Source organism: Lepidochelys kempii, chromosome 5 (genome assembly GCF_965140265.1).
Source record: "Lepidochelys kempii isolate rLepKem1 chromosome 5, rLepKem1.hap2, whole genome shotgun sequence".
NCBI classification, from domain to species: Eukaryota; Metazoa; Chordata; order Testudines; family Cheloniidae; genus Lepidochelys; species Lepidochelys kempii.
Genome location: NC_133260.1, coordinates 15,455,600 through 15,482,704, shown reverse-complemented (window position 1 = coordinate 15,482,704; position 27,105 = coordinate 15,455,600). Strand labels below are relative to the sequence as shown.

General features: G+C 42.6%; 1 protein-coding gene across 5 annotated transcripts in view; it reads left to right on the top strand.

Moving 5' to 3' along the window:
• The window catches only part of DYM (dymeclin), a 389,955-nt gene extending 363,561 nt beyond the window's left edge, over positions 1-26,394 (top strand). For all 5 annotated transcript variants that reach the window (XM_073343511.1, XM_073343514.1, XM_073343512.1 and 2 more), the window contains one exon: positions 23,754-26,394. In XM_073343511.1, the coding sequence (XP_073199612.1) occupies positions 23,754-23,903 (150 nt within the window). In that variant the 3' untranslated portion in view covers positions 23,904-26,394. The remainder of the gene's footprint in view (positions 1-23,753) is intronic.
• The last annotated feature ends 711 nt before the right edge of the window (positions 26,395-27,105 follow it).

Here is a 27,105-nt window from a genome sequence, read left to right as displayed (position 1 = left end):
TCAGGCAGTTGAGAATGGACAGGTCCAGGGGCAGTAGGTTATAGTAATTTAAGTATATCAAGATAAATACAGTATACATAAACATTATGGTCAAGATTTTCAAAGGCACTGGTAAAACTTTCATGGACTTCAGTGGAAGTCAGTTGGCTGACAGTGAGTGATTTTGCAAATCCCACCTTGTATATGTCTTGATTGCCTCTCCTTCTGCCCTACCCTTCATAAGCTGCTGCTTGTATTCTTTGATTGTAAATTCTTTGTGACAGGGACAGTGTATTTCCTGTTCAAAGACATCACTTTGCACATTGTAGGAATTACTGATATGCAAATAATTAAGTTTGATAAGATTGGCAGTCCTTGATCCAGAGGCCAAAGACTGGAGTGGGGTAGGTTGTTGCACAAAAGCACTGAGGTGCATTGGCAGAGGTAGGTTTCAGGTGACTAATTGAAGTAATAGTGATTCCACAGTTCAGGGATGAGATGTGTCACTTTTATTCCGGAACAGAGTGTCTACCCAGGGGATTTATTCCATGAGTGCCACATTATTATGGAATAGCCGTGTGAGTCAGTTCCCTCCAGACAAACATGGTCTGGCCAGCACTGTTGATGCTTCACATGTTACCTGTTGAAGCATGAAATACAAGCACTCAGACGCTGCCGTGATGAGTGCTGTATAAAAGCCTATATAGAATTGAAGAGAAAAAACAGTGCAAATGAACTAACGTGTGGTTGGCCCATAAAAACGAATTCTAACTTTTCAAATAATTGCAATTAAAACTTTTTACAGTGTTCCGCATCCAGTGGCCAAACTGTTTGCTTAGCTTTAGAGATTCTGGAGCCTTTTGTGATACTGATGTTGGAGTTGGGAGTGTTTACAGTTTTGCTGTGCCCCTTGCTACATTGGCTGTTACAGTAGCTGCTAATTTCCAACATTTTAAAGCCAGTAGGGCTGTGCCAAGTCCATCTAGTCCAGTGTCCTCTCTTGGACAGTGATCAGTATCAGGCACATCAGAGGAAAAAGTGGAATCATAGAATATCAGGGTTGGAAAGGACCTCAGGAGGTCATTTAGTCCAACGCCCTGCTCAAAGCAGGACCAATCCCCAACTAAATCATCCCAGCCAGGGCTTTGTGAAGCCTGACCTTAAAAACCTCTATGGAAGGAGATTCCACCAATCTAAACCTCCCGCACTGCAACTTGAGACCATTACTCCTTGTTCTGCCATCTGTAGAACTCCCATAATGAGCAATCGTGCAATAATTTGCCCAAGGAGGATCTTATCTCCTCACCACTAGGCAGTTAACATTTGGTTTATGTTCTCAAATGTCAGGGGTGCTATACAAATGCAAAATCAATATCATGAAAATTTCCATGTATCAAAACTTGATTATGTAAATAGTAATAATAATGAATAATGCATAACTTATTCTGTGGTGAGCCTAGCAATAGTTGTTCTGCCACTGGAAGAGCCATTTCATCGGTTCTCCCTCCTTCAATCAAAAGGTAGCAGACTTAGCCTTGAGAAGGGAGGGTTCAGTGTCTTATGACTCCTTCGGTTGAGTGTCATTGACTGGCTCCAGAGGGACTCTTCGCCCAGTTCTTATCCATAAAGAAGGTGGCTGCACTGCGGGGGTGTAAAGTGAGGGGATGTGGAGGGAAGGCTTGATCCACAGGACTTTCAGGGACATTGTCAGGGACATTGTCAGGATGGGGGGGTGTTTTCATATTTCCACCTACAAAGGTTTGTTTTCCTCCCTATTGAAGAACAGCCACTGATTGAACAGTCCTAGCAAAAGCCAAGGCTCTGTGTTTGTTTTTAAGCTGGCATGATGAATGTGCGACCCGACCTTACAATTAGATGTTTTGAAAACCTTGTGGAGGAGAGGGCAGCCCATTAAATACGAATTCCCATCATTAAAGGGAGTTTGAATGACCAAGAGAAATAAAGCAAATGTTTCTCTTTCTCTCTTTACACAAGCTACAGTCTAGACTAGACTTCTCATTGTAGTATGAAGTGCCACAACGGGATCAGCTGGAAATGAGTACGGCAATAGAAAAACTGATTTTCTAGGCAGGCCTTGGGATGGCATAGCTGGTAAGTCAGTCTACCTTGTCTGGCATCAATTTGTCTATGCAGTTTAAAAAAAACAACCTACTAGTTTAAGAGGGCCCTAAAAGTTCCTTCAACGCTTCAGAAAGATAGGAAGGTCTGACTTCATAGAAATGAAGTGACAAGCAAAAGACCTGACATACTACACACAAAGCATAGCATGCTGTGTGGCCCATTGCAATTTAGTGTCTCTTGGTTATCTGGCACCGGTTCTATTAGATATGTTGCTTTGGTTAGGCATTGACTTAAAGAAACTGATGCGAAAACAAAGAGAATACTGTAAGATACAGGACAAAAGAAAACACTAAGATAAATGATTCGAGGTTAGAGGACTTTGTTCAAACAGGAAAATGGAGCATGAACAAACTCCCAGGTATTCACAAAATTGCTCTGACTTTGCAGGCCATTTAACCCCCGTGTCATTTAAGCCGTGTTTATTTTTAAGGATGATTCAAACATTTTTAAGAGCGCATAAAAGAATTGTCTCTAATATCCAGGACTTCAAAGCTGCTCTGGCTTTGCAACAAATTGTCAATAATCCAAAACTGTCAGTCTAAACAAGCCCAGAACGCCCTGTCCCTTACAAGCACTGTGGGGAAGAGCCCCTCTCTTACAAATCTTAGGAGCCACACAGTTGAAGAAGTTGACGTCTCCCATAGATCCCTTCTCCTCATGACACTTTTCTCTATCTAGCTAAACTAGTTCACCATGCACTGTGCAGCCTCCCTTAGCTACACACACTATTAGTGTAGTGAAAAGCCCTGTGTCAAATGCACTGCGGAGGCATGACATGTTATTTCCAAAGGACTTGTAACTCAGGTCAAATCAAAGGAAAATTTCACAAGAATACTCAAAGGCATTTTCTTTCATTGAGGGCTACCTCCTTACCATGTGTTAGCTTTTTACCCTCAGCTTTTCGGGTTGGAGAGCTTTTCAAAAGAGTCTCATTTTTAATAATAATTTACATTATTGTATTTTATTATAATAAAGTCAGTGTTTTCTTTTCAGTCTTGTGTTTAAAAATCACTTTTTTCCAGACTTCAAAATATAATATTAATAACTGGGCTGAGGCCAAGTCTGGAAAGCTGTAGCCCAGAAACTGCAAAACTCACAGTTACAAGCAACTGAATACAAGGTTAGAATGGAAACCATCACGCAACCTTAACTGCCATTCACTAACTCTCCTGCTATGACATTTTTAAATTAAACTTCCAGTAACATGTGGCACATGGAAGAATATAATGTATGGAACAGAGCTGCCTGGACTGACAGATGGGCTAGGTAATGGAGTAGAAGATAAGACTTTTTCTGAGATTAGACAAATTTTCACTGTAGTGTTTATGTTTAAATTAGGAAGCCTAAAATAAAGTTGAGATATGGCTTATGATTTCTAGGCAAGACTACAACTTTTGTTGCAGTTTTGGTTTATGTTTAACCACTAAGAACAATACAAATATCTTTCCTCTGAATGCTGAAGTAGAGATAAATTTTAGAATATTTACAGTAACCACCCAAAAATGAAAATAAGGAACAAATGTACTTTGTTGACTGATAGTTGCTTCAACTGCATTCCAATCCATGGGTTAAATTCTATAATAACTTTCAGTACAAGTTGCAAATGCTTTTATCAAGCTGATTTTGTTCTTTTTGAGAAAGATTGTTTTTGTTGACTTTTTTTTTTCTAAGCCAGCTATGAGGTTCACTTTTTCAACTATTCCAGCATTTGTAATAAAGATTCTGCAATTAGAATTTAGGGGCAGTTTGTTTAGTGCTCCATAGCTCTCCTCTAGCTATGCAGTCGAGCTGGGTGAAGTGGTTTTAGTGAACTTTGAATCCATGTGAATTTAGCCTGTGTTTAAGGTCCATACGTTTGAAGCGGCAGCCCGTGGTGCAGGTTTGCAAACAGGAGCTGAGGTCCTTGGTCATGTTCACACACTTCTCCCTTGTCCCAACAAACTCTGTGGATTCTGATGGCCCAATTAGCCAGTTTCTGTCCCTCTGCCCTCGAGTCAGGTGGCAGTCTAATTGTTTTTAGGGATGACAGCTGCTGCATTCCACAATCCATCAAACTTCTACTGGTGGAGTAAGCAGGGAAACACTATGAATTTCAATGGATGTATCCCCAAATTCCTACTAACACGCCTGCTAGAGAATCTATGGGAGTTCACGTGCCACAGCAAGAGTTTAAGCTAAGACATGCTGTGTCTCTTCCAGCTCAGCAAAGATCCAGATGCTGCAGAGTGAATGTTTCCCAAGTCTAGTTGCAGTGAGGTGCAGACTACTTCTCTACAGAGCCACTTTTATGGGTAGGATAATGGGGCTCATTTCACTGAAGAGACTGCTGGAAGGTACAGTCAAGTGGCATACTCAAAAACCAAGGTAGGCAATCTCCTGGCCAAAGAATAGGGCAAGTGGAGAGGGAGCCCAGCCCTCAAATTCGATCTCTTACTCAAGGTGAGACGTGCGAAACCCTGGTGGCTGATATAGTCCCAAGCCCTGTGGACCAAACAACTGGGTACTGTTCATGAACTCCTCACTAACTGATCTCATTACGGTTTGTTTGCAATGTTTGGCACCGTGTCAGTCCCAGGATATTAGAGAGCCAAGGTGGGAGAGGTAGTATCTTTTATTGGACCAACTTCTGTTGGTGAGAGGGACAACAAAAGTTGGTCCATTAAAAGATACTATCTCACCCACCTTGTCTCTCCTTAGGGTTTGCACAGCTCTGTTCTTCAGTGCTAACAGCAGCAAAAACTAGTTGTCAGTAAGGTTGCAGATGTGACTTGCATACCACAGAGAGCAGATTTGTGGAGTAATAAAAGGCCACCGTAATTCTTTTACCAAAACTGCCCTTTAAAAATCAGCTACAGTAGGGGACAGCATCCTATGAACCACTTCTCTCAGGCCATAGATATAACATCTATAGGATAGGGGACATGTGGACTCTGAACTCACTTAGGGTGAGTGGATATAGAGAAATTCCATCCACAGTGAAGCAAAATAGAAGGCCCAAATTGTTCCCATGTATTATTACAATGTGAAAAGAGCCTTTCTGTTTCCAGTGAAACCTTCACTTAGAGCAAGGCTATTGTGTCAATAAAAAAATAGCTTCCCTATAAGCTTCCACTATATAAACCACTAAGTATGGGGCGATACAATGGAGAGCAATTCACTTATAAGAGTGACCCAGTCACCAACTCAAGACCCTCCTATACTCTGCTATTCACAAATGATGCAGTCACCCAAACACAGACAAGTATAAGTGCCCTCCACCCTAAGCTAATGCATATTTCTCACTGTCTGTCTGTCTCTCGCGCTCTGGTTTACTCTCTCACCCAAAGTCTCTTTTCCACTGTGTAGTAAAGTTGGAGAGGCTTTGCTGTCATTACACTTCTGTATATTTCTTCTGAATACAAATTAATTTGATTTCTTACATTTTAGTGGGGGGGCCCTGCTTATCTCAGAGCACGGTTCTCTGTTTGCTGAGCCTCTAGTTCAGAAGGGAGTATGTCAGTCATTGTGTACATTTTCCAGTTCACAAAGATTACAGAGCCAAAGGTCTGCAGACTGAACAGGGATGTTAGTCAGCATGTCCTGAACTTAAGACAGATAAGGGTCCACTTCCTAGGCTGCCCTGATCAGAAAGTTAACAGTTGGTGACAGTAAGTCTGTCTCTGTTCTTAAGTAATTGTTATCATTTTGTAATATTTACAGGTCTGGCTCCTTCAGATTAAAATGTAGAAAATCAAAAAGAACTTCTTCCTTCAGAAATATACACCACTGCTTTCTCCTAGACACGTTTTTTTTTTTAAGGGGGAGGATGTTGCAGGCTTGGCACGCCATGCAGGCGACATACTTAGGGGGTGGGGGTGGGGGAAGAGGATATCAGTTCTGTCTTCATCTCTGTGGGCTACTACTATGTAAAAGTAAAACTACAAAATGAGCTGCACGGAGCCCTCTGATGCAGAAGTAAATCGGCTGTAAAAGTCAGCAATAAAAAGACAAATGGAGAACTTGTTCAACTTGGCTCTGGCATGGTGGGGTGGGGACAGAGATTATATTTCTCCACTCACTGTGTGAAACCAAGATTAGTGGGGGTTTTGGACCTGGATGGAGTGACATCAGAGATAGTTGCCCAAAGCAATGTCGTTTGGCTGATTGAACCTTGTGGATACTGTTATAGCTTTACACCAACTTCCAGTGAAAGCACATCTGGGACCTCGTCACTAGAAAACTATGCAAACTGAATCACTGTGCTCCTCCTCTTGCCACCCTCTAGGACTTGGGAGCATTACAACTTTTACACAGCTAAAAAGAAAAAATTGCAAAACTCTGTTTTAACCTCCTACACTTTATTTTTCGGGAAGCTCATCTACTGAGTCCCTGGAGTTTGATGACCACTTTATTCCCTGCCTCTGTGGGTGAAACGGGAAGCCTCCATAACTAAATCCTGGGATAATGGGAAAGTCTCAGAAAAAATCATAGGGCTGGAAGGGACCTCAAGAGGTCATCTAGTGCAGTCCCCTGCACTCAAGGCAGGACTAAGTATTTTCTAGACCATCCTTGACAGGTGTTTGTCTAACCTGCTCTTAAAAAATCTTCACAGATGGAGATTCCGCAACCTCCCTAGGCAATTTATTCCAGTGCTTAACCACTCTGACAGAAAGTTTTTCCTAATATCCAACCTAAACCTCCCTTGCTGCAATTTAAATGGTAACTTTCAAAAAAACCTCCTTAACTGTGTTATCTAAAGTGTAGTTTTTACTCCCAAATCCCTTTCCCCCTTCTGTTTCATTACAGGCACCAATCAGAAATAGGGGGAAGAAACACCAGAGGTTTCACAGGTGATCAGTGACTCTTCTTTATGATAAACAAAAAAGACACAATTTCATACAAGGACAACAAAAATTTCCTCTCGTTTCCTCCCTAGTGAAAACTACTACAGCCGTAACAGTACCTAGAAAAAGAATTTGAAAACACAATCATGCTCCAAATTGCCATGTTTGTGAATAATGCTCCAATAATGAGCCAGATCAGAATTTGCATTCCTACCTCCCAGCACATCTGAATCACGTGTCAGGAGCAGTAATGCATGCCCTGTTCTGGCTTATTGCTTAAACATAAAATGCTGGTCTTGTTCTTGAAGCTTAATTGTTTCTTTTGTTGCTACGGAATGAAATAAACATACAGTATGATTATTTTATACTGCTGATCAGAACTCCCTGGTTCAGTCTGAATTTTATTTGCGCAGTTGGTAGATTACAGTATCTGGGAGGAGGAGAGAAGAGGGTAGGTCAGCTTGTAATGAGGGTTTTTATCTGATATTGCTCTTGTACAAGAGCATCACTCTTGTTATGGGGAGCACTAGATATGGGGCGTGTATGTTAACATAGGTGGAGCAAGATTAGAAGATGGTATCTCTAGCACAAAATATTTCCCTAGTAAACAACATTCCTTCTGTTTTATACCAGTCATCTTTCAAAATCAAAATAGCAGTGAAAGCATCATCACTTTGCTGTTGTGACTTTGAAGATAAAAGTACAGTAGCTCTCTTTATATGAAGTTTATTTCCTATATTTTCACTAACGTGTGGATGACTATAAAATTTATGTACAGGACATTGCACTAGATCCTCGTCTCTGAATAAACAACTAAATATAATGAGTGAATTCATTATTCAGTTGTTTCTTGCTCTCAGAACCTTGTTGTGTGTGTTTTACATTTAGAGACCCCTTTAAAACTTTTTGCAATTCTTTTTCAAGACAGTTTAATTTTTCATAGCTAAGATTTTTAACAAATCTGCTTAACAAGAGATAAAAGCAGTGATTAACTTTTGAGAAGATAGTTGGCATGCTGTTGTTTCCGACAAGACAATTGGAATATCTTTGTCATTGATTGTAATATTGTAAAAATGCATATTTTATGAGGTACAGAATGAAGACAGGGCTGTAATTTTATCCATAGTACTCTACTGATATAGGCCAGCATTTATAGTTCTGTATATTGCGGGTGCCATTCTGTGCACATGTCCTCCAGGAACACTATCCTCAGAATGCACTGATACACAGTGTGGCTGGTGTAAGTGCAGATGTAGACACAGTTGACACATGGGTGTGTTGTGGAAAGCTGCTGTGGAGACACGATTCAGTCCTGTTTCCAGGCCAGATGAGTTTCATGCACTCATTACCAAAGCATGGCTGTATTTGTAGTCTAGACAGGGCTTAATTGGCTGGTACTTCCTTCACAGTCCATTGGGGCCATTCCTAGATCAGCAAGAGAGACTGCTGCAGGGAGAACCAGTGCAGGGCTCATTTTCCAAAAAACCCACGGGTGCTCTGTCCTCACACCCAGCAGTCAGGAGGACAGACCCAGAAACTGAGCTCAGTAGTAGTAACCACACTAAGATTAAAACATTAAACTTAGGACAAAATGAAAGCACCCGCACAAGAGTTGTTTTAACCCTTTCCTTTGTGGTGTCAGTTGCAACCTTCAAAGAGCATTTACCTGTTTATAAACTGTCATCATTTGTAGAGACACCAACTTCAAAGTTCATGTTGTTGTACAAGGCTTGGACAGGATTGGCTTTTTCTTCCTATGTACCAATAGGTAATTTGTTTGGGCTGGATGCAACTCCCCCAAGAAAGCCATCACCACTCCCTTCATTGACCAAGAGAGTAGTTTTGAGCTGATATGTTGTGCCTCCTCCCCCCTTCCCCCCCCCCCCCCCCGCTTCTCCCCAGATGCTAAGTGCTAACTTCCACACCTCCTGCTGGCCTGGGGAGGGAGAGATCACATTTCTGTTGCAGCTTTGTGCCTTTTTAGATTGTCGTTAAAGGGGAAAGATGTTCACTTGCTTTAATAGCCATAAAATTATGTCAAAAATCTACCTTAATTTATACAGGATGCTCAAGTCCCTTAGGATTGAATGTGGTATCAGTGTTGCAATATGGTCCCAGCCCATTTTTTCATCTGTTATATTGGACATTTGTTGCATGTTGGCATTGCACTTTCTGTCTATATGGCTCCTGTCATCATATTGTATCTAAGTGCCTCATAATCTTTAATGCAATTATCCTCACAACACTCGTCTGAGGTAGGAAAGTCCTCTTGTCTCCATATTACAGATTGGAACTGTGGCAGAGAGACACACCAAGTGACTTGCCCAAGGTTACACAGGAAGTTTGCTGTGAAACTGGGAATTGAAACCAGGAATCTTGAGTCCCAAGGAAGCCCCTAAATGTGCAGATCTGTGTTGTGTATTCTGCACTCATTCACCAAGTCAAATTCCCATTAATGTCAAAGCAAGCTACAAACACAGAATACGCAATAGAAAATCTACTGTGTGAAAATCTAATCTACAAAAGATTTTTGCCCTGATTTATATAGGTAAGTTCTTGGATTCCAAGCCAATCTTATTATCTCTGACATGCTCCTCTATAAATGTGCTCCTTTCACTAAATACTAAAACCAAGCAGAAATATATCTGTATAAGACCCTGGAAACCTCTGGGAAATCCTGAACTATCCAATATTCCTTTTGTTTTGTTTTAGCAGCCATTGCACTGCACAGGTGAAACTATGGATCTGAGGGCACTCTTAGCTTTGAACTACAGTTACAGAAACACCTGTGCTACTAATAACAGTGTTGATCCACTGTGCTCAGGAACCCCAGTCCCACTTTATATAAGCCCACGTGTAGCACCAACAGACCCCAGTCATTGGGGCGGGATCAAACTGGGGACCTCTGGAGTTTAGTGCATGAGCCTCTACAGCATGAGCTAAAAGCCATTTGGCTGTTACCTAAGGCTGTAGAGCAGACTCCTTTTATCTGTCTCTCTAAGTGGTCTCCGTGCCACTAGATGGGGCAGAACACCACACCCAGGAGGTGTGTGGGTTACACATAGATGATTTTTTTTTATTTCCTATCTCTGGCAGTATGATCTAGTTGCAATTTGGATTCAGAACAAATCCTGTTGGTATTCCAGGTCTACACCTTTGAGGAGTTTTTCCCCTCTTTACCCAGCCTGATTTGTGCATTTGGGATTCTTGATTTCCTTAAGTCGATTTCTTTGTTTTGAGTTTAGATGTAGCATATTTGAAAGGGAGCACGTTTTAAACATGATCCATTTACCAAAGCCAGAGATGAAAGTCTTAGAAATCACTTTTTTTTAAAGATACAAGATTAGTTTTGAACCACGTAAAAACACAGTAATTTCTAGTCTGTATTACATTATTTGGCTTCCATTTTAATTCCTATTACAGATTCATAGATATTAAGGTCAGAAGGGACCATTATGATCATCTAGTCTGACCTCTTGCACAATGCAGGCCACAGAATCTCACCCACCCACTCCTGCGATAAACCTCTCACCTATGTCTAAGCTATTGAAGTCCTCAAATCATGGTTTAAAGACTTCAAGGAGCAGAGAATCCTCCAGCAAGTGACCCATGCCCCATGCTACAGAGGAAGGCGAAAAACCTCCAGGGCCTCTTCCAATCTGCCCTGGAGGAAAATTCCTTCCCAACCCCAAATATGGCGATCAGCTGAACCCTGAGCATATGGGCAAGATTCACCAGCCAGACACCCAGGAAAGAATTCTCTGTAGTAACTCAGATCCCGCCCCATCTAACATCCCATCCCAGGCCATTGGGCCTATTTACCATGAATATTTAAAGATCAATTAATTGCCAAAATCATGTTATCCCATCATACCATCTCCTCCGTAAACTTACCGAGTTTAATCTTAAAGCCAGATAGGTCTTTTGCCCCCACTGGTTCCCTTGGAAGGCTATTCCAAAACTTCACTCCACCCTACGTCTTGATCAGGGCGGTCTTAAAACACATTTCTACTCAGAAAAGTAAAGTTATGAAAGGACTCTGCTTCCTGTGTATTCTGCAGAACACACAGGTCCTCTGGTTATAAAGTTAACTTCCTGGAATTCACTTAATGTAACTAGAACACATTAAAACACTTGAAGGATGGGAGTGACTTAAGGTGAAATCCTGCTTGGTGACTTCAATAGGGCCAGGGTTTCACCCTTAGGGCAGGTCTACACTTAAAAGACTGTAGCAGATGAAGACAGTACTGTGGCAACAGGAGAGCTTCTCCCATCAGCGTAGTTAATCCACCCATGTCACTTGCAGGTTTAAACTAGTGTAAATGGTATAGTCTCTGTAACTTGAAGAGTTTAAATCATGATTTGAGGACTTCAGTAACTCAGCCAGAGGTTATGGGTATCTATTACAGGAGTAAGGTTCTGTGGCCTGCAACATGCAAGAGGTCAGACTGGATTATCGTGATGGTCCCTTCTGACCTTAAAGTCTACAAGTCTGAGTCTGAGATGCCGTGGCTATGTTGACGGACGAACGGGCACATCTGAGGGCCTGATTCTATAGTCTCACTCAGACACAGCTCTTCCTGACTTTAGTCTGGGTCGTGCCTGAATAAGATTTGCAGGGTTTGTAAACCAGGAGCCATATTTTTGTACTCTTGATCAAGTTACAAATATCAACATCTTGTCTGTATATTTAACAGTAAATCTATGGTTGCTTATGTGATATAAACAGTTCAGATTTATAATCAGAATAGTTTCTCCAAGCACACTGCTTTTTCATGTTGTGAAAAGCTTTACCCAGCTGTATGAGTTTTGAATGAAGAGCAAGAAGTTTGAGCTGTAAACTCATTTACCTTTTCCTTATCACTGACAAAAGTAGCATTTACTCATTACGAAATGTGCATTCTCTGCAAATCTCTAGTTAGGAAGCAATATATGTCCATTTCATGTCAATAAAGGTTATCTCTGTTTGTCCAGTAGGCTCATCTCCATTTGTGCGGTAGGAAAGCTGATGATTTGCAGCGATATATTTTAATGCCAGTGAGAAACAGGTCTAGGGATTATTCTGTTTTTCAGTTTTTAATTCCCCAAATTCAAAAACATCCAAAGGATTTTACTTATCTGTCTGAGTAGTCTATCAGATATTTGCCTAATGATATCACATGCTCCAGCAGAGTCAGAAGCTGGAACCTTTTTATATAATTTTGTCGGTAGTTTGCTTGCTTGTTTATTCAGTGGGTTTAAAATGTCCCCTGACTTGTGTCCCAGGGTTTCAGCCTGGAAAACTTTCCTCAGCGCTGTTACTTATATGTCATGAAGTTATTCATTATCACCTGCAGCACCACCATTGTATTTTCTCCATTACAAGATAAAGACTTCACTTGTATCTTCTGGAAAACCTGTTTTGGACCCAAACAGATCTTGCAATGGCTGGAAATATTTTTCTTCCTCTTTATGACTGTGGTTCTTCTTTTACAATCCACTGATTTCCATTCTTCGGATATTTACACCTCTCTTCCAGGGCTATCATCTTATAACATGTCAACCTTATTCCGACTGTAGCTGCTTCTTCAGCACTTAGCTGAACAGTTGGCCATAGCAGTCATTCGTCATTTGGTCCATTCCTGTGCGGCTGCAGGAAGGATCGTATCAGCGACCTAAACTTATTGAAACATTTTGTCTCTTCAGATTGTAAATTCTTCAGGGCAGGGAGTGTTGTACCTGGATTTGTAAAGGGCTGTGTAAATGTACATGTTTTATTAGAACTAATAGTAAATATGTGTCATAATTACAGTCATTTCACTTAAGATGAGCATGGGTTACCCGGACAATTGAGTTACCCCACAAAAATACCATTTTCCCAAACTAATTTTCTGTACAGGCCATGCTATTGTTTAAACTATATAAAAAATGTAACCCATGCAGCCGTTTTCCATGCCTTCCCTTTTTTCACGCTTCAGGTTCCCTTTTTTTCCTCATTCTCTAGACAGACTTCCCACTTGCAGCTTCCCTCCCTCCCTGATGATCCCCACCCAGCCCACACACAGAGATCCTTGAATAAAATCTACAAATCTTGCTTTGCCTAGTACATTTCCTGTGGCTTCCTCTGTCTCTCACAACACGAGTTTTTCATAGTTGGTATCTATTCTGTAAATCTGAAAAAAATATTCTGAGGCAGACGTGGTGGACACCACACTGACACTTAACTGAACCACGTCAGATAGGCTGTCTGTCAGCAGCAAAAGGAGAAGCGATGCAGATATTGCTGATGGAACCAAAGAGAGAGGAACAGTATGGCCTCCCCAGAAAGAACTGAAGTACCACTTTCAGGGATATCGTCTGGTAGCCTAAAACAGCAGATGAGAAACAGCCTTCCAGAAATGATGGAAAACCAGATACCTCCAAAGCACATAGTCGTCTTATACATTCCAGGGAATGGGTACAAAGTACAGCTGTTGCAACACTTTGATTGGTCAGCTATTAGTTTGGCATAAATTGAGACTGTTGGGATAAAGTCTGGGAAAAGAGCTCCTAGGTTTTTCTGGGCTGTTTAGCTGGTCTTCTTGTGCAGATGACATCTTTAACACCTTGTATATTGGCATATTTGTGGGGGACTGACATGCTGTAAGAATAGATAAGCCTCATTATGTCATTCCAGTACATTAAGTAGCCATGTAAGGATAAATTTTCATTGTAATGCATATAACATTAGCAGTAAGGCTTCACTATCATGCTGAATCTTTAGCTAATTCTTTTTGCTAACTTTGATGAATTGCTAATGCAGAGTCTGATCACACAGCTGCTCCCCACACAGCACTCCTATTAGCAGAGGCAGTATCAAGCCCGTAATTTGACAATATGCCACAGGGCTGCTAAATGAGACTAATGGTACAATTTTCAAAAGCACCTATGTCCCATATTCAAACTGATTTAAGAGTTTCAGTCTCCCTGAAAGTCAACAGGAGTTTGGCTGTTAAGTGCCTAAGTCTCTTTTTAAAATGGGACTTAGTTTAATGTTTTCAAAAGCACCTAAATGACTTAGGAGCCTGCATGTCTTGCAGTTGCTTTCTAGAAACAATATACATATACAATATTTGAGAAAAAGAAGTGTCTCTAATGTCATATAGGTAACCCCATATTTTCATACTTTGCCCTTCCCCTGTTACTGCCCCAGTCCATGTGACTGGGCCAGCTTTTCATCCAAAGCAATACCTAGGCTATTATGAGACCACCTATACCAATTTACTCAGTCGTAGACCAGTTCTATCTGCCATTGCTTACGTTTTGTTTCTAAATGGAGATCATCCACTGACATGACATTGAGCCCTAAATCATAACTTTATTTTTTTTTAAATGTACTGAGGAGGTATTGAATTTTAATAAGCATTAGCCCCTCTGGAGCTATGCTGGGGTAGTCGGCTACTCGTGATACTATCCTTCACATCTTTAGGTGCAGGAGGAAAAATGTTGTTGAACTTTTGCGGTAGCAAAGTTATTGCAGTTTATTTCTACATCTGTTCATTGGACTTCCTGTGGTTTTTCATCGAGTCGTATGATAGACAGCTCAGACAGTCTGTAGCTCCTGCTCTGTCTAGTTATACCGCTGCTCCAACCACTAAATCTGACTTCTGCTTTTTCTAGCAGAAGAAAGCGAGATAGGCCACTGTGGTAGGTTGATTCATCTGAGCTGATAAATTTGCTGTCTGGATCGAAGGCTGCAGTTAAAATCCTAGCATTACCCCAGCCTTTAAAATTCAAAGCAACTGAATGTCTTTAGGATTGTTTCTGTTTTAAACTAGCTTGGCTTTATTGGATTGTCTTTGCTTAATGAGGTAGTGGCTGCCTACAAATGCATAGAATGCCCAGACCTGTTTAGGTCAGGACAGTAAGTTCAAAGACTAATTGCAAAAGGGCAGGTGAATAATAATTTGTGTGCATTCTACATGCTTTCTCTTAGTTGAAGGGTGTAGCTGTTAGCCAGCTGAGAGAAAGCGCAAGTGAATAGAGCTAGGGAGAAAGAACTAGGTGCTGATTTGTCCCTGGACGAGATTTTCAAAAGTTATTAGTGATTTTGGATGCACAGCTTGAAGTGTCCTAGGCTCGGCCTCTGATTTTCAGAAAGCACTGAGGACCCAACCTCTGAAAATCCAGGCCCTTTGAAGTAATTCATCTTCGGTATCCAGAAACTGAACCATGCAAAATCAATAGCCATTTCTGAGAAATCTTGGCCTCCGTGTTTGTTTTTCCAGTATTCAGCCAGATTAAACGGAACACAAAAGAAAAAAGATTAACTCCTTCACACCATGAAAGATTCTAGAGTGACACTGCACACCCTGGGCATTCACCCATCTCTTCCCAGGAGACAACTATACCAACCCTACCAAAGACCACGCACACAACAGTATTATCGGCCTCAACCCAAACCATACCACATAACTAGGAAATCACGCTAGACCCCCTAAGCGCAGACAAAATCAAGCTCAAGCAACCACCTCCCACCCATTGGGGAATAAACAACAATTTTGAAACGTTGGTTGAGGGTCTGCATGACCACTCCTTGATTCCACCACCTACTTGCCCATTTGGCCACCGCCTCCAGAGTTTCCAACATGCCTGGCAGCGGATTACACAGGACCGCTGGGTACTCGAAATAGTTCAGTCCGGTTACTCTATCCCATTTATATCCTACCCTCCTACCCTTCTCCCTACCGCTTCCCTCTTCAGGGACCCCTTTCACAAACACTTACTTCGCGCAGAAGTGGTGCACCTTCTTCGAGGTGCAGTGAAACCTGTGCCGACACAACATCAAGGGAAAGGATTCTACTCCCATTACTTTCTGACCCAGAAAAAGACCGGGGGATGGAGACCTATACTAGACCTATGCCGACTGAACAAATTGGTGAGAATACAAAAATTCAAGATGGTCACACTGGGCACAATAATTCCTTCACTGGATCAAGGAGGCTGATTCACAGCCCTCAACCTACAGGACGCTTATTTTCATATATCAATTCATCCAGCTCACAGACACTTCCTACGATTCACAATCGGTCACAACCATTTTCAATACAGAGTTCTTCCTTTCGGACTCTCCACAGCACTGAGAGTCTTTTTCAAGACTCTTTGTTCCTGTAGAACCCGGTGTGGCTAGAACATTAGACTGGAAGAGTTTGCAACAAAAACAGTATGCTGCTTTCTGGGTTTTTGAGTACATAAGCCATGGCCTCTCCACTTTGTCACCATTGGGGATTTCAAGCCAGTAATGTGTTGGATGGAAACTTCTATTTTCATTGTCTTTGGGGAACATGAAGTTTTTCACTTGCTGTGGCCCATGCAGTACAAGGAAGTCCCTCAGACTACTACTCAAGTGGGTCCACAGTCCTGGATCATCTAGACGTAGGGAACTAAACTCAGCAGCAGCTGTTTCTTGCGCCTCCACCACACTCTTCTCTGATCTACACTTTTCTTCAGGAATGTGCATGGTTACATCCATTTGAGATGGAGATATGGATGTAGCTGCCAGGTCACCTACACTCTGATTAACTGGAAGATCAGGCATCTCCTCACCACTCACATCCTCCCTGGGGCCAGAAGGCTCACCGTGAACATTTGTGTCTATGTATCTCAGGAGAGCTCCTTCCTGTTTAGGTAGAAAAGCTTCCTTTGCTTTCTTTTTCTGAATGCTGCCCCAGAGGGGCGTTTTCTTCTTTCACTCATGACTGCTGCTCTGTGCCAGCTATAGTGGCTCTCAACACTCAGTTGAAGGGGACAATAAGCAGGCTGGTAACAGGGCCTGAGTGAGGGAAGATACCAGCGTCTTAAGGGCCTAACTGGCTCCTACTACTTCAGTTGACTGCCTGTTCTCAGGTGGGTTCACGGAAGCAGCAGGAATCAGGAAGCTCCCTGAGAAGCTGGTGTTAATCAGTCCAGGCTCCTGGGGGTGCTAGAGAGGTACATAAGAGGATCCTCCTCCTCTCTCTCTCCCTGCAGCTCCTGCTGCTTTATGTTATTCCATCTCACCTTTTCTCCTGCCTGCCTGTTATGTCTCTTGTGCCCTCCTTCCTCCAGCACAGCACTCCACCCTCTCTGTGCATCTAGAGCAGAGAGAATACAGATGCACGAGCAGCAGACACAATTTTCTACACACTGGGTCCTAGTGGTGCCCCCCACAGTCTGGCACCTGAGGCAACTGCCTCAGTTCACCTCATGGTAAGGCCAGCCCTGTGGAGGGGCCACCATTAGGAACAAGATGGCTCAGTCTCCACACACATTCACTTCTTGGCCTCTTTGTTGAAATTGCCAGAAAGGGTGTCAGTTCCGATAGCCTTTTATGCATGATGTGGATACCTTTTCACATTAGGCCACCAATTAGTTTGACACAGTCCACTAAACGGCCATTGATAATTATACTTCCCTTACGGAGGCGGGATTTGAATTAGTCAGCTAGAAGTGAAAAGCTCCATATCTCATCATCAGCCCAGTGAGCCATCCAGTGTCTACTGCTTAGGTATTTAATCAAAGTCTGGTCATATCTGTCATTACTTGTACTCATTTTGTGAAGACATAACGGAAATTGCATGCCGTAACTACAAACCATAGAGACGCTGACATAAAACATAGATATCTAAAATCTCATTATTGACATCTAAATTTTCAAGCCAAACCTGAAAAATTTTCAGGAAAAAAAGTTCAGCATGACAATGAGACAAATTTGATTGCAATGGGTTATAATTTCTAATCCTTAAATTGATTATTTAATTGCTACCGTAGTCACAGTTAATGACAGCACTGATCAGTCTGAAGAAAGTCTTGATGAGAAAATCAACAAAAAACAGCTATTGGCAGAAAAATTTAACACCATCAGGAATATTCTACACTTTCCTTTCAACTGAGAGTAAGTGGTATAGGGAGAGCTGAACATCTCAGGCACTGCTGTTGATAGTTCTTAAGCCATGACTTGTGGGGGAGGAATATATATATATAATATATATAGTTTTGTTTACCTCAGTAGCAGCATTTATTATAATTTATGTTTTATCCTTTCATTTCAAAGGATCCAAAACCACTTTAATAACATACATTCTCAACCCTGAAGCACAACCACCTCTGGCATGGCAGGTGGCAGCTATTTAAGGACTTGTCTACACTAGGAAATTTAATCATGCTTTAAATATGAGTTTTAAGCATTGAGCTAGCTGGTGCAAAACTGAACATGGTTTGGCCTTGTCTACACTGACCACAAAATCAGGAAATAATTAGGGGGAATGCAGAGGATCAGCAGGATGGAAATTTGGAGGAAGGTAATTCTTAGGATGAGAGGTCAACATACCAGAAGTATCCTCGAGATACCAGGATGCCAGGGGTAAGGTAGATGAGAAAGACTTGAGATTTTGGATGCCAAGAAGGAAGGCAACACGGGATTTAGTGAAAAGTGTGGGGTGCTAATGGGCAAGAGATTTTTAAGGGGGTTGTAGGTCATGCAGGAGTCCAGTAGGTTTTGGGAGTGGGTGGGGAAGGAGTGACACTTCAGGGAACTGAGGATGGCATGAAAATTGGGGATACCAATGGAGTGTGAAGGGATTCCCAGGGAATCCTGAGGGTAGAAAGGAAAAGAGAAGTGCCTGGAAGACTGTAGGAATGAGGAGGAATGGGGGATGCCAGTAGTTGAAGGGAAACCTAGGGGAGCATCAAGGGAGGATGAAGAGGGGATGTGAGGCAGATGCCCGGTTACTGTGAAGTTCACCAGGACAGCTCAGGGAGTGTTATCTATGGGAAGACATGAAAATATGCACAGCAGAGTTCTAAGCAAGGAGAGTGTGGGTTGGGGATGATGGATGAAAAACAGGGCATTTGGAATTAAGGAGGGAGAGAGTGAAGTGAGAGAGGAAACACTGGGAAGGAGAAGTCTGGAATGCTTGGCAGAAGGAAGGAGCAAATGTTGGGTAAGCACAGACTGGAAGGATGTGGTAAGCAGGAGAGATTTCTGGGGCATAGTGATGGCATTGAGAGTAGATAATGAGTGGAGGAAATAGGAGGGAGACGGGAGAGAAGAGGATGAGAGATGAAAAGATTTGGGAAGGGGAACAGACTGGGAGGAGGAGATGAGATTGGGGAGATTTAAGAGAAGGGAGGAGATTGTTGGGGAGAAGAGGTGGAGGGAATAAGATTGGTTTGAGGCTGTGAGAGGGCTTTGAAGAGGAAGCTGCTCTGCCACAGACTTCCTGAGTGAGCAAGTCACATAGGCCATGTCTACACTACAAAATTATGTTGACCTGTGTGATGTCGGCATATAACTATCGCAGTTATTATATCGCTTGTGTGTGTGCTCCTTGTGTTGGCAGTGTGCATCCACCAGGAGCACTTGTATCAACACAGAGTGCAGTGCACCGTGGGTAAGTATCCCACTGTGCAACTCGCCACCGTCCAGCTCAGAGTGTTTTGGGAAGTTTTTGCAATGCCTCAAGGGAGTGAAACAAGTCGTTCAGGGGTGACTGGGAGCAAGCGTTCAACTTTACATAAGGCAGTGTTCTCCATCCCATAATTTCATCTGAGTCCTGTAGTATTTCACACCTCTTTTCAAAATCCCTGCAAAATCGCATGTCCCTTCTCACTGTCTGCCATCTATGACAGAAGCATAGAGCCCGCACAGGTCTGCACTATTGTCATGGGCGTCACAAGCACTCGGTGCCTGATTCCGCAGCGTTTGCAGAGCTGCAAGAGGAGCTGCAGGGAACGTGACAATTCCTTGGAGGCTAGATTGCTGTGGGACATAGGAAGAAACAGCGAGAAGCGGAGCGACGTGGCTGGGAGCTGGTAGAGTGGAGCAGGCTGGGCCAGGTTGCTCCGCTTCCCACCGCTGCCGATGAGTGTGGGGTCGCTGGGAGAAGAGGTGGAATGGGGGCGGGCCGGGGCAGAGCAGGGAGGAAGGGTAAGAGGTGGGGCAGAGGGTGTTGTCCGGGGCCCCACACCCCACTAGGGATGGCCCTGCCTCTTGCAGTGGGTGCAGCCCGTGTGGGGGAGTGGCCGAGGGATAGGGCTGGTCACCGGGGCTGGTGCTGCCGCGTATGCTTCAAGCTAAGGCCAGACTAGTTTGTGGCTTGTTGGATTCACAGTATAGGAAGGTACTGCTTGCATCAAACTACTATATTACATTCACAGTGATGACAACACAGGGAAATATCTGAAATAATAATTTCCATGTTTTTGTTGCTCCCTAGAGCACAAACAAATAAGATGAATAAATGTAAATAAACCTGAAAGCCAAGGGGCCAAGAAAACTCCATTCTGTAGTGAGAAATTCCGATGGGAAGAGTCTTTTGGGCCAACACGAGGAAGCACTGACAGTCTGAGCTAGAGAGAGGTGATAAGGTATCCCTTCATTATTAATGGGCAGAGGCTTCTAAGCTATTGTCATCCTTGTTCTAATCATGTTGCACCATGGCAGTTTATTCTTAGCCTTAGCCACATTCTTATAAATAATGAAATGAGCCATGTTTTATCTTACCCCAATGATTACTGTAATGTGGCTTTTATCTGCATCCCTGCCAGACTGTTGACAGAGGCAACGTTTAGAAGTAGATAAGCAGATTTGGTGCCCCAAATTTCATGGTGCCCTACGCAGCTGCATATGCCTAAGGACGGCCCTGCCTGTTGTAGCCCTTCTCCTACATCCCCCAAGCAATCTGCTCATAGATGTCCATGTTTCTATGGCTGAATCAGAGCTGTGTCTTCTCCCCACAGGCCCAGGAGATCCAATACGTCCTGTCTACTCCAGGCAGCAGCGAGTCTGGAGCACATAGCCAGCAGGGTCAGCTGGGCAGTTGCACTCAACAGTGGAGAGAGCTGCTAGGTGTGCTTGTCAAACTGGGCAACCAGGAAAAGGAATTCCAAAAATGCACGGAGTTTTAAAGGGGAGGGGCAGCTTCCTGTGTACCTGACCCCTGGGCAGTGGAGTTCACAAAAATACCAGAGCAGTCCGTGTGGGACGTTATAGGACACCTCTTGCCGGCCAGTGATAGTCAACATATATAACAGCAGTGTCCACTCTGTTGCTACATCGACCTAATTACATCAACCCTGACTCTACACACTCGGGGACATGGTGTTATTAAGTCGGTGTAGCAGGGCACTTACATCAGTGTGCTTGAAATTTAAGTGTAGAAACATCCACAGCTAGGTTGACGTAAGCTGCCTTGCGTTGACCTAACCATATAGTGTGACCAGGCCTTAGTCTCTCTGTGGCTCGATTCCCCATCTGTAAAATAGGGATAATAATCCTGTCCAACTAACGGGTATTGGGGAGAAAAATATACCAAAGACTGTGGGGCTCTCAGATACTCAGTAATGGGGGCCGTATAAGTACCGAAGATACCTCTGTCTTAGGGCGTATCTATACTAGGATCAGAACCAAACGAGTTAGAACTGCGTTTAGGATTGTAGCTCTCTCCATCCTGATCCCACTGTGAGCAGAGCCATCGTGTGCCAGTCTAGAAGAGGGAGTCAGCACATACTGACAAAGAGCAGCGCACAGCAAGGTGTGCTTGGCATTGCTTTGAATGTACTAAACCCGACACCTTATACAAGCCCAAGAGCATGGCTGTTCGCTTTTCTGTCCATCTACAAAATGTTCCTAATACAACACGCTTCAAGCTAAGGCCAGACTAGTTTGTGGCTTGTTGGATTCACAGTATAGGAAGCTACTGCTTGCATCGAACTACTATATTACATTCACAGTGATGACAACACAGGGAAATATCTGAAATAATAATTTCCATGTTTTTGTTGCTCCCTAGAGCACAAACAAACAAGATGAATAAATGTAAATAAACCTGAAAGCCAAGGGGCCAAGAAAACTCCATTCTGTAGAGAGAAATTCCGATGGGAAGAGTCTTTTGGGCCAACACGAGGAAGCACTGACAGTCTGAGCTAGAGAAAGGTGATAAGGTATCCCTTCATTATTAATGGGCAGAGGCTTCTAAGCCATTGTCATCCTTGTTCTAATCATGTTGCACCATGGCAGTTTATTCTTAGCCTTAGCCACATCCTTATAAACAATTAAATGAGCCATGTTTTATCTTACTTACCCCAATGATTACTGTAATGTGGCTTTTCTCTGTATCCCTGCCAGGCTGTTGACACAGGCAACATTTAGAAGTAGATAAAATGAATAAATTGCACAATATAAAAATAGGTCCATCTCTTCCCCCAAAAAAAAAAAAAGTGCTTATTGATAGTCAACTAATAGGTGCCTTGTTAGGAACTGTCTATGCTGGCTTTCTGGTGGGCTGACTTTCTGTCCTGTACATTACACTAGAGGAGGGAAGAGAGAAAAGAGACTGGAGACTGTGGACACAGGCTAACTGGGGACGGGCTGCATGGCACATCCATGCTATGTTAATTCTGGAAAGTGTTTTACTCGCAGATGGTACAGCAGAGCACCAGACATTGTGGAAATGATTGTGTGCAGTGTAGTTGTAGCTATGTCAGTCCCAGAATATGAGAGAGACAAGGTGGGTGAGGTAATATCTTTTATTGGATCAACTTCTGTTGGTGAGAGAGACAAGCTTTCCAGCCACACCCAGCTCTTCTTAAAGTTTAGGAAAGGTACTCTCAGCATCACAGCTAAATGCAAGATGGTAACGGGCCACTCTACCTTGAATGGTCCCTTAGAATGCGTCCTAACTACTTATGCTAAACAATCTGTTCCACCTTGCAGTTACTGTGACTCTGAGTACCTTTCCCAGACCTGAAGAAGAGCTGTGTGTGGCTCAAAAGCTTTCTCTCTCACCAGCTGAAGTTAGTCCAATAAGAGATATTACCTCACCTACCTTGTTTCTCTAATTGTGGAAATGATACAGTTTGGCCAGTAATTTGGGGGAGAAGGAGTTATCTGTGTGTGAGGATAACAGGGTAATAAGGCTCTCAGATGGGAATAGTGTGAGAACTTAAATAGAATGGAATACATATTTAATGCATTTCATCTGAAGGGCTCAAATGGCTTTTCAAGCAATTTAATTAGGCCTCACAGCAGCCCTGTGAGATGGATTAGTACTATTCTCTCTTTAAAGATGGGGAAACTGAGGCACGGGAAATTAATGACTTGCCCAAAGCCACAAAGTGAGTTATTGGGAAAGCTAGGAATAATATACAGGAGTCCAGGCACCCAGCTGCCCTAATCTAACCACACTTCTTTCCTCAGACCACACTTCCTGGAAGGAGAGCACTAGCTTCTATACTGGAGACATCTGTGTATAGAACAATCTTTAAAAATTGGAGAAATAAGTCAATTTATCATAACATTCCTGAAAACAAATCATAAAGTATCATACAGGTTCCTAGGGCCTGTCAAAATGAGTCTCTTCTCAAGGACCTATGGACCATAATAGCATAATTCATTTTTATATTGACTGAAATAGCCAGGTCTGCATGTGCATGGACAGCAGTGTTGACCTGGGGCTTCTATATCTTACGGTTTTCCTTTTCGCAACTTTTTATGTTTGTAAGGTTCCATCTGCTTAGCGTTAGTTAATGGCCCATCTCGTGTGTGACTCCTGGAGATCTACTGAAGCAGCCAGAGCGAGGTGTGTAACCAACAGCAAAGGGCTAAATATAGCACGTGTCAATATAGCATACATTTAAAAGAGAAAACTCTGCTGGTCTTTTAACCTCCTTGTTAAGTGTATTTTCCTTTCAGGTCTGACGGTTCAGTTCCCTTACAGCTCTTTTTATCACCACTTACTTGAGCTCTTACGCAGTCTACAGGTTTACGAATTGATGCAAACCCTCACTCAACAGACTTTTTTCTTGTTGTAGAAATTCCCAGAACTGAAGTTTAAGTATGTGGAGGAGGAGCAGCCTGAAGAGTTCTTCATCCCCTATGTCTGGTCCCTGGTGTACAATTCTGCTGTGGCCCTGTACTGGAACCCACAGGACATCCAGCTTTTTACTATGGACTCTGGCTGAGGGAGAAGAAGCCAAACAGCAGAGCCAGCTCTGCTCTGTCTTATTACAAGCAAAGAAACTCGAAACTGCGTGTGAATATGTGACCCCTCCCAGCTTGCGTCCTCTAAACCTGAAGCTTAGTGAGAATAAAGCTTGCTACTATTGTACAGTGCGACTTTGACATTTTGGTACCAGACTGCAGGAGACACACTGGAAGCAGATTGTGGTGTGGGAGAGAAACTGACAAGCTTGGTTGCAAACTTTTATTTCTATTTCGTAAAACCTAGAGCTTCTCCAATGAAAATGAGACCTTAGACATGCAGTGTGATGTTACCACCACCAAGAAAACTGATAGCTTTTACAACTAAAATGGGGGAATGGGAAAATCAAGGGTGTTAGTTGATTTGGAAGTGGCATTTATGTTTTTATTACCTTTGACTTCTTTGAGTCAAAGTCTTTGAACACTATCGTTTTCTACAATGGACTGTTCATCTCACCAGTACCACGTCTCCTCTCATGGCCATTTATTTTGGTGACATTGTAATGTCTACAGTCTCTAAAATATCCATATTAATGTCATCTGCTTGAACTAGGCTGCATTTTAATCAAATGAGGTTTCTAGACAGAGAGAATACTGTGCTGTGTGGGGGGTGGTTTTCAACTGGGAGATTTTTCTTTTGAAGAGCTATCAAAACACTTTTGATGGTTAATACTCTTTATGGGGCTTGAATCACTAGCTTCCAAAGGAAAGTCCCTCGCAGACTCACATTATGGTACTTCTGTACAAAAGATTTTCCTGGAAATTGACCACATAAACAAATCTCCAGAGAAGAGTGTTCGAGTTTGTAAAAGTAGAGCTATGTCACGTAAACAGTTTGTGCACTTTCAGCAGTGTCTGATGGGAATCCCTAGTGAAGCTTTATGTTAAAAATCCCCTTTTTGCTGCTAAAGGGATTATAGCAGAGGTGTGGTTTTAACAGAATGTGGAACACTTTAAAATGAATGTTTTAAAGTATTCTTTCCTGGTGTACCTAGCTTAGTGAAAATAATTAAAATACTCTCTCCGCAGGTAGAAAACTGAAAGAAATAGGTTGACATTATTTTAACAGAATGTCTTCTCCCCCCCTCCCCCACCCACATGTCAAGGATCTGTTTGTCTCTGGGACAAGCTCCTGACAGTGTTCACTTCCACGTGCTCACAGAAACTCCTGCTACACCTTGGGCTGCTTTGTGGAAGTCTCTGTCACTAAATCAAGTGTACTGCATGCCAAAATATAAAGATAAGGGAGTTCGTGCTTACACATATATGGCAAATCCCTTAATTCACTGCCTGACCCCGCATGTTCTGTTTATAGACTCAGAGGATAGTGCACATTCGCTTTCTCACACAATCCTCTGAATGGCTTTAAACAGACTTTCCTGTGCTCATTTTCTTTTGCTGAAGAAGCTGGAATTGTACCTTTTTTTTTTTTAACCTGCTTGTTTGGAAGCAAAGTCCTTTTGGACAAATGGAACTGCTGGGTTTTCAAAAAACTCCTTTCCCTATTTAATTAAAACCGTAAGTACAAAGAGCTGTGCACAGCATAAGCATTCCTAGTGCTTTCAAGTAGAGGTCATTTTGGGAAGAGGCAACATGAAGACAGGAGCTGCGACTCTTCTGAGTGTAAAATATGGGAAACAATTGAACTGTGACTGAAGATATGGGTATGTTTGTGCTACATTTTGGGGTTGTTTGGTTTTTTACCTCTCTGAACAAAAGTCAAAGGGGAATGAATGGCTTTTGTGTTTGCTGTAGTGATTTGTAATTTTACCTTTAAATAAAGGACTAGAGTGTTTGTGAGCCGGGAGAGCTGCACGGCCTTTAGAATGGTCATTCTAACAGTGCACTTTGAAGTGTGGATTCTGAGACTAACTGGCTGGTTCAGTTCTTCAAGTCACTTAACCGCACTGAGAGTCTGATCCTGGCAAGTAAAGAGCATCCTCCACCCCCATTGATTTCAGGGTAGCTGGGGACATCGAGGACCTCCTGGTTATTGGCTGGTGTGTCAACTTTGAGAAAATCTGATTTTCTTTAAAAGAACTTTATATAAGCACAGGGGTGTATAAAGCAGCAATCTGATATAGGTAGGTCAAACAAGACTACTGAATTGATGAAGGAGTCACGTAATAATTTCAGTTTGTCCTCTTAATGACATTGCACTAATGTAAACAAGAAGCATGCTTGTTCCAGTGCAATACTTTTCTTGTGCAGTTAATTAAAATGCAGTGCATATGAAGCCAGCAGGTTTGTAACAGCGGGAGCCAGAATCCAAAGTTGAAGCAGTAGGATGAAATCCATCCTAGTATGATTAATTCTTTCAAGTTTCCGAGCATTATACAGGTATACAAATGTCTTGGAGTCTGCAGTCTGACGCGTTCACAAATACTCTATTTTCCTTCAGATCTGTAAAGTACCACCTGAGGGATCCTTTTCATTATTTTTGTGTGAAAGATTTATTATGTAGTAATAAAAAAAAAAAAAAAAAAAACCACAGACTGTTGTATTTGTTTTGCATAGTAATTACTTACTGCACATAACACTTGGCCCCAGAGGGTTTGGGTTTTCTTTTTAGACTTAACATGCATGCAGTTTTATAACGTTATCAGTGGTTTCCAATACAGAGAACTAGAGTTAATTTTACTAAATAAGAGATCATTTAAATCCTGCATTTAATATGAGGAATTAAATTGTGTTTATTCTTTCCTGTTGCTCCTGGACACACAATTTCAGTAGATGACCTCTCCCCCACCTTGCTGTCTTCTTACCAGAATCTCAAGCCATATCTATACTAAAGAGCTAAGTTTTGTCAACTATCATAAGTTGCATTAATAACATCGGTAGAGCATGTCCACACAACACGCCTTGTGTCGGCTGAGCACGTCCACAGTCGTGGCTCTTGCATCGACAGAGAGAGCGTTGCATCGTGGGTAGCTATCTCGCTGTGCGACTGGTCACCCTTTGCCTCTGGGAACGGTGGGGTTGCCGTCAAGGATGGCGTGCTGCTCCTTATAGAAGTGGCATGTCTTCAGCACTGCGTCAGAGTGACCGTTGGCCTCCCTTGGCTTCTGGTACGCCTGCCTCAGCTCCTTGACTTTGGCATCACACTGCTGCGTGTCCCTTTCATGCTCATTCTCCTGCATGCCACGAGCGATCAGCCCACAGGTCTGGAAGTTCCTACGGCTG